Source organism: Mirounga angustirostris, unplaced genomic scaffold (genome assembly GCF_029215605.1).
Source record: "Mirounga angustirostris isolate CCGP_5_RB_7025 unplaced genomic scaffold, mMirAng1.0.hap1 SCAF_7, whole genome shotgun sequence".
In the NCBI taxonomy this organism is placed as follows: domain Eukaryota; kingdom Metazoa; phylum Chordata; class Mammalia; order Carnivora; family Phocidae; genus Mirounga; species Mirounga angustirostris.
The window spans coordinates 80,255,856-80,269,547 of NW_026991715.1; the positions used below are offsets into that span (position 1 = coordinate 80,255,856).

At 37.7% G+C, this 13,692-nt stretch overlaps 1 protein-coding gene across 18 annotated transcripts in view; it reads left to right on the forward strand.

The window, feature by feature from the left end:
- Positions 1 to 13,692, forward strand: part of PAM (peptidylglycine alpha-amidating monooxygenase) — a 283,678-nt gene that overhangs the window by 126,184 nt on the left and 143,802 nt on the right. For all 18 annotated transcript variants that reach the window (XM_064596425.1, XM_064596426.1, XM_064596429.1 and 15 more), the window contains exons 2-3: positions 2,817 to 3,275; positions 4,229 to 4,349. In XM_064596425.1, the coding sequence (XP_064452495.1) occupies positions 3,187 to 3,275; positions 4,229 to 4,349 (210 nt within the window). In that variant the 5' untranslated portion in view covers positions 2,817 to 3,186. The remainder of the gene's footprint in view (positions 1 to 2,816; positions 3,276 to 4,228; positions 4,350 to 13,692) is intronic.

Here is a 13,692-nt window from a genome sequence, read left to right on the forward strand (position 1 = left end):
TGATTCTTTGATCAATTACAAATTTCAACTACCTTTTTTTTTTTTTTTTTCTCAAATGAAAATTGAAAGGAATGGAATGCTTATACTTCATAAAAGCCAAGTTAGTTTTATGGTCCTCTGTACTAGGCTGTACTTATACTGTTCTGAAATTAACATCTGTACGGGTACAAACTATACATCATTCTTGCTAAGAATTTATGGATGTGGAAACAGAATATTTGCTTTGAATTAGAAATAAAATGGTAAATCTGTGTCTGCCCACCACTTGGGCTCTGCCTACCACTTGGGCTCCTCTGCTCCCACCCTTCCCTGAACCTTGAATATGTCCATCTCCCACAGAGGAAACCCAACCCTCCAAGCTCCTACTTCCACTGACAACTGCTTTACCTTTCTCCTTTTCTTACTCTCCTCTTGAAGGCTAAAATGATCTTTTCTTCTTCAAAATTCCTTGAATCCTTTTTATAGTACTATAGTATAGTATAGGAACACTACATTCTAAATATACCTTATATTAATTGTGCTAAGTCCTCATCTCCCTTAATAGACTGTATTCTCTTTCAGTTTTATTCATTTTATAAAACCCAACAATATTCTGAACAGAATATGAAATTACAAATTAGTTTTTTGGGTGAGGGAATGGCTTATCTCAAGGACATATATTTTGAATTTTTTAAATCCTAAATAAAGACTACTAAGATTTGAATATTATATATTCCACAATTATCAAGAATTATAAAACAACAAGTGAAATGGTTAGCCATTATATTTTTCATATGGTGATTTATATTATGTCTATAGTTTACAAGAACCAAGAAGCATAATTAGCTTTCATTTCTGTAGGACATTTTGTTCAGTTCATGGCTGTAAATATCAACTTTGCTTCTAACCTACAACTTCAGTCCTTTTCTTTTAGTGGGTGTTTTAGGGACATCAAAGGTAATAAAATTAATCAGAGATAAGTGGAGTATTTTTTCAAAGGCTAGTGCTTAAGGATGTGTTCCTGTTAGAGAATTTTAATACTAAATTTGTTTCAAGTGTTTGTATAATACCATATCTCCCTGCCAGCTGGAAGAAGGACTGTCCTTGAATCCTGTTCTGCATGAAATAATAAAATATAATCCCTTCTTCACATATATTTAAAAAAAAAAGAACTTCAGGGTATGTGACATATTGTCATTAGACAGGATTATATTTTGTTGCAAAGACAATAATAGAGCCTTCAAGCCAATTGTTTCTCTTCCCCCAGAAGGACTTCTTTCCTTTACCCACAGAATTCAGACAAAGCTGAAGGTTTTTGTTGCTGGAAGCTCAAACAGCAAGCCAAAGAGAAAAGTTCAAACAAATATCATCAGTCTTTTAAAAATGTCATTGCTTATGTAAATTAATTGTGGTCTTTGGGTGCTGGTGAGCCTTAAGCACCCTTAGATCTGTTGGATATTCAATCATGTTTTATTTGTTTTTGATTTAAGGCATTTTTCTTCTAGAAAGCATTGACCATGAAATTTTCTGATTAAATTTAAGGTTAGTTCATACTTTTGTTGTTTTCTTTTTTTTTTTTTTTGCTTCTTTGTTTTTTTTTGTTGTTGTTGTTTTGTTTTTTAGATTAGCTTCAACATCTTGTGAATTCCAAAAGATAATTTAGAGGCTAATGTATTATTGTGATGCACTTGTATATAATCTTGCTGATTTTTGGTTTTTACTTTTATTCAGCTGGTTAATGGATTTGAGATTCCCAAACCATGTTTATAGTTAGTGATTAAAGTAAAACTTTAAGACATTTTTCTTTGGAACTACTTTTATATTGTGAATGATACATCTTAAAATAGTACCTTCTAACTAAAAGTTACAAACTTGATACATAGTCTGAAGTATGTTCAGAAAAATAGTAAAGTCAAAACAAGGATATTTCAAAATTTAGCCTAGGTGAGTCTTCTTTCTAAAATCTTGAGTTCTGCATGGCTTCTCATATACAGTTGTATTAAGTTCTTGGTCATACCCTTTGTAGATAGAATTTATTTGGGCCGCAGCTGAGATTCTCCCTACTGTTTCTAATTGCATTGCATTGTAAATCTCCAAACTTTATTCAGGAAAGAGTATCTTTTGGGAGGCATGCCTTATAAGTAAGAAATTATTACTTTGTGTATCCGATACAGGATTTTTAAATGGGCATTTTCATTTCCTATATCATATTAACTGTAGTTTCTTTATTTGCCTTAAAATTATCCTGAGAACTTCAGAGATTACTTCTTCGGTGATCCTTCTTGACAGGGGATATCTTTCTCCTTAAATCTGTAGCACTGTTGATGCACGGATATAAACATGCCTTTGTTCTCAAAGTCTTTTTCTATTTGATTACTCTTGTATCCAAGTGCTTTTTGTCTCTGCCTCTCTTAGTTTTTTTTTTTTTTGTCTCCCTTTTCTTGTACCTTTGTCATTTGTGTGAATAACTTTGTTTACATTCAGCGGAGGTATTAAGTGCATTTTTGATGACCAAAGGGAGTGATACAGGAAGTAAGGAGAAGAAATCCAGAGAGTGGGGTGGATGAAAGGGAGAAGGAGGGAAGAATCAGGAGAGGAAAAGGAGAGAGTGGGTGTGATGGAGGAAGAAAGAGCAAAAGGCAGAACAGGGGCTATAAGGGTCTGTGAGATCTTGGGGGCTGGTCATGAGGGGGGGGAGACCAAGAGACCAGCATTTTCCCCAGGCTTGGGCTCAAGCTTGTGAAAACTACTAATGTACTGAAGAATCTCAGCTGGGATTTGCTGAGGACAAATGCTGTAATGTGTTAGTCATCCATTATCTGCTTCTATTTTTGCAGGTTCCGAATGATGACTGACGCGGGTTTGTGTGATGCCCTCACAGTCCCTGTCACTCCTGAGTGATAAGGACCGCGCGCGTCTAGCCCCGGCACCAGGGCAGAAAGGAGCCCAGGAGGGCGGAAAGCTGCCGCTTGCGCCCTGGACAGAAGCACCGCCTTCGCACGGGTTCCTGCCCGCGGCTGGTGATCCAGACACCTCGCGTCGTCCAGCTCGCCCTTTCTCAGGCAGATGGTGTGTGGCCGCCGCAGGACGCCCGCCGCGCCCGGGCCATGAAGTAGCGGCTGCAGGCGGCGCCGCTGCCCGACCGCCGGCCCCAGCCCAGCTCTGCGCGGCCGGGTCCTCCCCCGGCGGGGCCGGAGCGGCGAGGACATGGCTGGCGTTCCGAGCCTGCTAGTTCTCCTCCTTGTTTTTCCCAGCAGCTGTTTGGGTTTCAGAAGCCCACTTTCTGTCTTTAAGAGGTGCGTGTTTATTCTTTAAAGCAGGCGGAATGTTTGGATAGCTCCTGTGCATGCCGTTGAAAATGTAACCACTTTTACGAACCAGAGTGTTGTAGAAATACGCAATGTTGACTTACTCTGCTGAAAGGACTTGGGATTTTAGCGCAGTAACTTGTTGTGAAGTCCTCCTTACAGAAAAAGCCCACTGTACTGTAGTCAAGCTGCACTGGCTTTCAAAACTCCAATTAGAAGTTGTGATTTCCAGTACTAATCACTGCCTCTTGGGGAGATATAGTAGAGTCCTTTAGGCTTGAACGCCTTCTTTTTTAAAACAGCTCAAAGAATAAAGTATCAAGGTAGATAAGTGGTGGGGAGAAGCAGATCATGGACTGTGATAGCTCAGGAGAAAACACCAAGCTGTATATACACTCCTCATAATTACCATATTAAATATTCATGCACTTGTACATTTGTAATTCACATAGCAGTCTTTCCCCCCCTCAAACAGCTCTGCCTACGAACAATATTATTGTTGGTGTTTTGTTTCTGGCTAGTGATACTGGACACTCACAAAATAGTTACAAAAATTTTACTGGGTTATAGTTAATGTTTATGCTATTAGAAAACTGACATGCCTATGTTAATTTCTCATTTATTAATATTGTATTTTCGCTAAATAGAATAAGTATATATTATGACAAGCTTTTATTGAATGGAGTTTTAAATGTAGCCTGCTTATTTGCTTTGATGATATTTTGTTTCCAAGTTGGGCATATGTTGCTCCTAGACTATTAAATGCAATTCTGATGTTTTAGAACATTATTTAGTCATTATATCTTTTAGAGTTGTCTTTGGATCTAAATCAATAATCTTTTATCTTAAGATCTTAGAATTCTTTTTTTCTTTTTTTCCTTCTCATGTTGAGTTAAGATTCCATTACGTTCAAGGATATTGAAATGCTCTTCTTTTTTAAGGTTTAAAGAAAGTACCAGATCATTTTCCAATGAATGTCTTGGTACCACCAGACCAGTAATTCCTATTGATTCATCAGATTTTGCATTGGATATTCACATGCCTGGAGTTACACCAAAACAGGTGAGAGAAATTCTAGATTTCATGATTCCTTGTTCTGTATATTATCTATAATTGAAGCAAGGAATTCATAGCAGTAGTAACTTCTTTGAAAGTAGGCATTTGCGGGTGCCTGGGTGGCTCAGTTGGTTAAGCGACTGCCTTCGGCTCAGGTCATGATCCTGGAGTCCCAGGATCGAGTCCCGCGTCGGGCTCCCTGCTCGGCAGGGAGTCTGCTTCTCCCTCTGACCCTCCTCCCTCTCATGCTCTCTGTCTCTCATTCTCTCTCTCTCAAATAAATAAATAAATAAATAAAAATCTTTAAAAAAAAAAAAAAGAAAGTAGGCATTTGCTTTCAGGACTTCTCGGGTAGGGCCAGAATAATTGAATATTATAAAGAAGAGTAAATCTTTCAAAGTAAATCTTTCAGTTAAATTTCTTTTTTAAAAATTTGCTCAGAGCATATTGTTATTTGTGTTTTGAAATGGAACCTTGGAAATTTATGTTTTAAAATTCTCAGTGGACTAATAGCCTCTGTATTGCAGCATGTATGTATGTATTAAAATATGAAAAATTATTCTAATAAAGGGAAATGATATTGAACAGCTGCATCTGAGAAATTACTTTTTTAAATACCCTTCTATTGCAGCCACAAATTGAGAAATAAAAGCATGTGTGTACTGCCAAGAATTTGCAAAACATTGCACCCTTTTAAAACTTAAGAAAACTGTTCATGCAGGTGGTTGATTATGAGTTTTCTTTGGTGTGATTTGCTTCTTATAAGAGATATATTTTGAGGAAATAATGGCAGAGCTCATACAAATGTGACCTCCAGAGCATTTTGAGTAGAACTAGGTTATTGCTAGGGCTTTCCCTATATTAGAAGATGCTCAAACTCACTGCTGTCATGTGTGCAAGGTGTTTCATTAAGCACAAAAAGGCCAGAATTAATTATGCTTTGCAGTCAGGCACTGCAGGGATTTATGTGTGTCATTAAAAGATAGTCTTCTCCTTTTGAAGGGCTGCAGAGACAGGGCAAGACCGGGGTGTTGTAGAGCTGCAGTGGCTGATGACTCATTGTTGCAGATAGCATTCTATTTTCTTTTCTTTTCTTTTTTTTAAGTATTGAGAAAATAAAAGTATTCTGCTTACTGGGGAGAGTTCTTTTGAAACTGACATTCAGATGCTCTAGGAAAATACACATGGTCCTTTTTGGAGGGGACTAAAATCGACATTCATTTATGTGAAAAGCTTTGTCTGATCTAGGTATCTACTTTACTGTTGTCAAAATGACCCTCACCGCCGTCCCCTGCCCATTCCCAAATGACCAGGCAGATGACTTGTCTGTACATTCAGTTGTTAGTGTCCTGGCCTTTAATTCCATAAGCTCTTGATTTAGTATTTAGTCAGAAGAGGTGTAATGAGATTGGGAATAGGAGAGACCAGTGACAGTTGCTCACTTGTGAAGTGTGCTTCTTCTCACTTTTTTTTTTTAAGATTTTATTTATTTGACAGAGAGACACAGCAAGAGAGGGAATGTAAGTAGGGAGAGTGGGAGAGGGGGAGGCAGGCTTCCCCACCGAGCAGGGAGCCCAATGCAGGGCTCGATCCCAGAACCCTGGGATCATGATCTGAGCTGAAGGCAGGTGCTTAACGACTGAGCCACCCAGGCGCCCCTTCTTCTCACTTTTTAAAAGTGATTTTTTTTTCACCTATATTTGCTTTATATTAAAACTGACTTTATAATACCTTTTTAAAAAAATCAGCTAATTGGTCTTTAAGCACTCTTTTCCCACAGGAATATTAATATTTTCTCAAATAGTCATTTGTCAAGGTTCATTATTAATCTGTTATTTTTTCTTCTCGTTATTTTACAGTAGTATTTAATTTAACAGCAATAATAATAGGTAACTGTGTCGGGGTCAGTATTCTCAGAAAGAGTTCCTAGAAGAATTGATTATAAAAAAAAATGTAGAGAAGCTCAAATGTCATAAAACAAAATGTGTTTACTCTTTTTTATAATTATAATTATCAAAATAACTCCATGGCAAAAAGACCATATAGGAAGTTACCGCTTGTTCTTTTCCCCCATCCGCATGCAGTTTTGCCTCATGCAGTGGACACTCGCTGGTCGCCTTCCCAACAGACAGTTCCTCATTGCTCCTTCTCTTTAAACCATGTGGTTTCCATGAGCTTTCTAACCAGGATCTAGAAGTGGAACACATGGATGAGGATTAGGAAATCACTGCCCTCCCCCTCCCCTTCCACACTAATTGGTTCAGAAGGTGTGTGACCTGGACCAGTTCAATTAAATCTTAGGACTTTCGCTGGGAATGTGTTTTCGTGTTGCATGTGAGCACAAGGCACGTAGTCCTCAGGTCTGCTGCGTTCATGAGGGCAGCCATGCTTACGATCAAACTACTAGCATAGAAGGCAGTGCAGAGACCCTGGAAGAACGGATGTTCTTGGCTATTTAGGGAGTTTTCAGTTATGTTAGGCTTTTTGTTTCAACCGGATTGATTTGGGTTTTCTCTGACTTGTGACTAAAACTCCCTAACTGGGTAAGTGATTCTGTTGTTGTGCCTTGTCAGCTCAGAACTGGTTGTTAAATGTTTCTTCCACTTTCCCCCATCACGTAAATGCCACGAGTATTTACTGATTTGATCTGGCCAACCTATACCTCGTAAACCTTCATGAGAAATGATAGTTACACTCCCTACTAAGGATAGCCAGAAAGATATGGACACAGAAACCCATTTCCCTCCTGAACTTGGGGTTCTTGGTGAGGAAGACACAGAGCTGTGGTAGTGTGAGGACTTTGGTAAAGAAAGTATTCTTTTCGCAAAATGCAGATTAAACTAAATTTAACATAGATCCTTAAGAGGAACAGAGATTACAAGGCTAGAAAAGAAAAATGAAACATATTAGAGGAAAGAAATAAAAGATAGAAGGAAAGAAAAAGAGTTGGTTCTCCTCCAACCCTCCCTCCCCCAAAATAAGAGAATAGAATGATCAAGGACAAAAATAAAGGGCAAAAGAAAGAATAAGTACAATCTGAAGAACAGAACATTTAAAAAATCTTAAAAAGGGGTGCCTGGGTGGCTCAGTCAGTTGAGCATCCAACTCTTGATTTCATCTCAGGTCATGATCTCAGGGTCCTGAGATGGAACGTCATGGGGGGCTCCCTGCTCAGCGAGGAGTCTGCTTCCTCTTCTCCCTCTGCCCCTCTCCTCACTCACACACACACTCTCTCTCAAATGAATTAATGGGCCTTTAAAAATAAATAAATAAATAATGAATTTTTAAAAATCTTATAAGAAAACAAGGAGTAAGGAAACATTTAAAAGCAAGGAAAGGCATTAAGGAGTTAAAATCTTTTTTTTTTTTTTTTTTTTAAATAGTGGAAGATCAAGAAGAGCAACAAAATTTATTTATTTATTTAACTTATTTATTTATTTTAAAGATCTTATTTATTTATTTGAGAGAGAGAGCACAAGCAGGGGAAGTGGCAGAGGGACAGGGACAGAGCAGACTTCCCGCTGAGCAGGGAGCCCTATGCCAGGCTCAATGCCAGGACCCTGAAATCATGACCGGAGCCAAAGGAAAACGCTTAACCGAATGAGCCACCTAGGCGCCCCGAAGAGCAACAAAATTTAAAGAAGGAAGGAACTGAGCTGGTAATTGAGGCAGACTACGTTGGTTAAAGAGGTATATTTGCTCAACAATTTTTTTTATAACACACATCTTAAGTTTTGGCGATAACAAGATACATCAGTGAATCTGCTCTGAGTCCTTTCCTTGGGAAACTTGAGATTGTTGGGTAGGCCTGAATAGAGAAACAAGCAGATGCAGAACAGAGGTGGGGAGAACTTAGCTATAATACAGACACAGTTCAAGTAACTAATTTTGCTGGTGGAGTACAGGTCTAAATTAGTATCTGACCAAAGAATATCCAGTCATGTCAGGCCTCTGAGTTGCTGTCCGTTCTGCCATATCATAGACTTCATAGCAGCCTTTAAGAATTGCTCTTGTTAAACCAGCGCTGGAGAGTCTGGGGAAGGTAGTTGAGTTATCTACTGCAATATCAATTTTATATTCAACGTAAGCTCACTCTCTTCTGTGACTTGAGAGTTTCTTTCTGTCCTCCTTCATAAATTTCTCCTTCATTAGTGTTTTCTCAGCCTTTGGGAAGCTAGGGAGAAGAGTGAGCAGCCAAGCAGCCTATAGTAGAGGTAAAGGAAGCAAGATCTGGCGTCTGATGGCACAGAGCTTCAAATCCAGCAAAGCCGAGGAGTCGTGGCATCTTGAGGCTCTTCTCTTAGCACTTTGTCTTCTTCATTTGACTCCCTTTTTCACCAAAGGCCCTGTGGGGTTTTGCTGTCACCAGTTCGTATCAGCAAGCAAAGCAGTTCGATAAACCGCCAGTTCCTGGTCCTAGGAAGGCGCTACCATCGATTTGGTGTGTTAACTGTCCCATGGACATTTGATTTTAAAATAAAACAAATGAGACATAATTACGATGATTTTACTAAAGTCCACTGTCTAAGCCTAAGCCAGATCTAGTGGGTCATATGGGCTTCAGGGCCAGGTTGAGAGCCTTCTCCTTTTAGCTCCTGCAGTGCCGACTCATTTATGGTTTTTAACCAGCTAGGCCCGCTCCTTCATCTGTGGACAGAATAATAATTTTACCTACCCGGGACTGTTTTGAGGACTGAATCGGACTGTTGCGAGTTCGAATCGTTATTGTTATTTTGTGTGTGGAAGGAAATGTGAATGAGTCTTAAGACGGGAAAGAAATTGCCAGCCTTTATGCTTTCAGAAATAACTTCCTAGAGAAGGTGAGACATTGTAATAATTTTGAAAGAGAGGAAAGTTAGCCAAATGAAGAAAAAGAGAAAGTATGAACCTGGGTAAGAGAAACCTGGAGAAAGTAAGCGGGGAACTCAACTCAGTCTTGCCGTGTGCTCATTCCTTAGTAATTTCTATTAAAAATGGCCCTCATCATCAGAAAATGAAGGAACATTGAGAATGGATATGCTTTTCTCAGAGTTCTTATATATCTTTCATATATATCTTTCATACTGCTTAGGAAAGAAGGTATCAAAAGCCGTTTCATCAGTATGAAGCCTTAATTTTTTTTTTTAATACTAGTTTGAAATTAGCCTGGATTTCTTCACTTTGCTAGGAACTTTGTACATTGGCCTTACTTACTAAAAAAAAAAAAAAAAAAAAAAATCACTCTTGGGGTGCCTGGGTGGCTCAGTCGTTAGGTGTCTGCCTTTGGCTCAGGTCATGATCCCAGGGTCCTGGAATCGAACCCCACATCAGGCTCCCTGCTCAGCGGGAAGCCTGCTTCTCCCTCTCCCACTCCCCCTGCTTGTGTTCCTGCTCTCATTATCTCTTTCTCTGTCAAATAAATAAATAAAATCTTAAAAAATAATAATAATAACTCTTACCTAACATAAGTCTTTCCAAATCCTAGGTTTATATAGCACTTTATTTATTTGTATCCCTTGGGTCCTCTGCAATCTTGGTTTAAGGACTTACTAATGTAAACTGATTTGTAAAAGATACAATTTTATAGAATTAAATATTTTCGTTGAACCTGATAACTTTAAGTCATGTAATAATGGAATGTCTTTCCATTAGGATATGTTAGGCTGTCATTAATGTGGTCACTTTCCTCCCTTATTTTGGGAGCATTTTGAGAACTGTAAAGGAATGCACCTTTTCCTTTTTGAACCTCTTGCAGATTCTTGTCTCATTCTGTAGTTGTCTTTTGAAGAGTCACAGGTTATGCTTTGAAATCAGAAAGCTGCCTTCCCCTGTGTTCCTGAATACAAATGTCTATCGCCAGGAACACCAGGAAGTGGAACAATTCTGAGTTTAAAGATCATATCAGATATCTCTGAACAGCAAGTTGAAAACCTTAAATTAGAGTCTTAAGTTATCATTTATTTTACAATAACCTGGAAAGAAGGTAGCATTGAACTGTAACCAGGATGAACAAAGTACTCCTATGATTTTTTCTCAAAAGCTTCCCACAGTGTTTCTCTTTGCTTTTTTTCTCAAAATATTGAACAACCATTAGAAAATGTTTACTAATATATTTTAACTTTTCATTCTCTGACATAAAGAGATCCCCCTTGCTTTCACTCTATGCATAGAAACATGGAAGAAGAACCCAGGTTTCACATGCTTTTCTTACTGCACCTGTTTAAAAGATCAGGGTGCTATCATAACTTCACTTATAAGCAGCATTTGCTTAGGATATCTATTTATCAGAAGTACTATGCAAGGTAAATGCAGAGTTGCTGTGCTGCCTTAATTTTCTGAAGTTCAAAATGCTTACTAAATCAGATTTTTTCATGTAGTTAGTTGTACAAAATGTAGCTTATGGCTAATTTGGGGGATATTATAATACGTTAAATCTGTATATTTTTAATTTAATCATTATGGGGTAAAAAAGAAAAGGAATCCGAACCAGTGCTTAAAATTCAGGACAGAATTATCGAGGACACCTCCTCTGCAAATGGGGCTTTACTGGAATGGTTTTTAGTTCTTTGGGGGTTGTGATTTGCTTGTCTCCTTCTCTCTAGTTATTAGTATGTAATAGTATTTGCATTTTTTAAAAATAAAAACTGTGAGGTTTTTTGGAGCATGAAAGTAAAAGGAAGGGAGATACCCCATATCCCACTGCAAGACTAGTTTGACTTTCAGATTAAGCCCTATTGTGTAAGGGGAGAAAATTAATCTGTGGGCACTTGCAGCCTTCTGGACACCATCGGTAGGTTGTCTGCTACACTCGTTGGGGAGAATGGATTTGAGCTCTTCCCAAGGCAGCTGGGTGATTGCTGGGAAATGCCCAGAGTAGATCTCTACCTGACTCTAGAGTTTGTGTCTCTGGAACCCCCATAAGTTCCCTGATCCCCTGTATGTGGTCAGTGGCCATGTCCTATCCTACCTTCTCTAGTCCTCTGACTTGTCTACTGCTTCATCCTCATCCTCTTCTAATTCAGTCTGTACAATAGGACAAACATGGCAAATGGGTTTGCTTTTTGAGGCAAGTCCATTTGATTGAGAATTGCTGCCTAGAAAATGTTAAGAAGAATTGTGAGACCATGAGTGTGAAAGACAGGTAGGGGCTCCAGTAGCCGATCCAGTACCAACGCATTTCTGTTGCTAGAAAAAATAGATCATGGGTAAAGGTTGATTGCATGAAATCATTGTCTTAAAATGGAACATGAGTCGTGGCTTTTAGTGTTTCTTAGTTCTTAGTTTTTTAGTTTTTTCTCCCTTACACACACACACACACACACACACAAAATTAAAGGAGCATGGTGTTCTTGCTACTGAAGGAGGAAAATTGAAAAATATCCTAGTTCTGGACTAGTATTTGTTTTTTTATTCAGAAAGACTTAGGCAATGTATATAAAATTCCAAGATTTAGAGAAAGAGCAACAAAAGAGATTAAAATGCTATACCCTTCCCCTTCTTCAAACCAAGGAAGTAATATTATCCATTCTCCATTATGCAGAAACCAATAGCAGAGAAATTCAGTGATTATTAGAAAGAACAGTCACCAGACCCTTGTTTTGTTTACTTAGTTCCCTCACATTAAATTGTTTTTCCCACTTGCTTTTTTGAAAGTTCGGGATTGGTGTTGTTTAAGATGCTACATGTCACATTCCCTGGTTGTATTTGTTTGTATAATTCAACCCTCGATTCATCAGCAAGGCTCAATTTTGTGAATTAAACAGAATACGGAAACATTAAATGGATCTTGTAAACTGCAAATTAAAGTCACATGTAGTTCATTGCTAATTGTTTATGTTTAAATCATGACACTTCCTCTGTACTTTTACTAAAGCATATGTAATGTCCGCTTAGGGAAGATATGATTGAGCTATTAACGGTGTTTTCCTCTGTGAGAATAATCGAAACATTAATCTGGGTCACAAATCTGGGTTCAGAGGTGCAAATACACATCAACCATTTTTTTTTCTTTCTTTATTGAAAATGAGAAACAGGAAGGGGACTTTTTATTTTTGATTATTTTTGATATTTTTATATCAACATGATACTTGAAGAAAATATTTTAAAAAGTAACTACGGGGGGATGAGGTAACTGGGTGATGGGCATTAAGGTGGGCACTTGATGGAATGAGCCCTGGGTGTTATATGCAACTGATGAATCACTGAACTCTACCTCTGAAACTAATAATACACTATATGTTAATTAATTGAATTAAAATAAATAAAATAAAATAAAAAGTAATTACAGTCCAAGAGACTCCCTTATGATCACCTATTTTCTCAATCAGATTCAGAGTTCTTATGGGTATTAAGGAGGGCATGTGTTGGGTTGAGCACTGGGTATTATACAAAACTAATGAATCGAACCCTACAACAAAAACTTATGATGTACTATATGCTGGCTAACTGAACATAATAAAAAAAATAAAAAGAGAAGCCCAAAAAAGATTTAGAGTTCTTTTCATTTTGTTTTTTTCTAATAAATTTTTTAAAGTAGGAAATATATTTATTGAGTACTCATTATGTAACAACATTGTATTAGGCACTTTACAAGCATTGCTTATTAATTCTCATAAAAACTTTGTGTTTAGGGTACTAGTATTCCCATTTTTTATATGAGATATTGAAATTCAGGGTGATTAAATAACCTGTCGATAGCCAAATAGCCAGTAAATAAAAGAACACGGGTTTAAATACAGATTTATTTGAATCTGAAACCATGTTTACTTCATAATTCTGTGCTGCAAACCTATTAATGGTTTATAGGTATTTTCCAGAGAATGTTTCTCTATATATTTTATATGTGTGTGTACACACACATATTTTTTTTCATTACACATGTGTTATAAAATAAAAACCTCCTTTTGTTATACAAACTAAATATAGATCACAGGTTCCATCCTATATTTTTTCATGTCCACCCAGAACGAAATGTTGCTAATCTGAGTTCTGATGAGGTATCACCTGGCTGTTAAAAGACACCTTTTAATCAGCCTCATTCAGTTTAACACAATTTTGACTTATCCCTCTCTAAATCTAAGAGATTAGCAAATTATTTCTTAAAGTGTCAGTAAATATTTTCAGCTTGCCAGCCGTACAGTCCCAGTCATAACTGCTATAGTTAGAAAGCAGCCCTAGATAATATGTAAATGAATGGCTTGGCTGTGTTCCAGGAAAAAATTTTATTTACTAAAACAGGCAGCCACCCATGTGCTGTAGTCTCCTGATCCCTGATCAGAAACCATCGTTGCATATGCCAGTTAGGCTAATAAGTGGATTTAACCTTTGACATCTCATGAACTGTGTCTTCTGACTTACAGAACATGAAGAA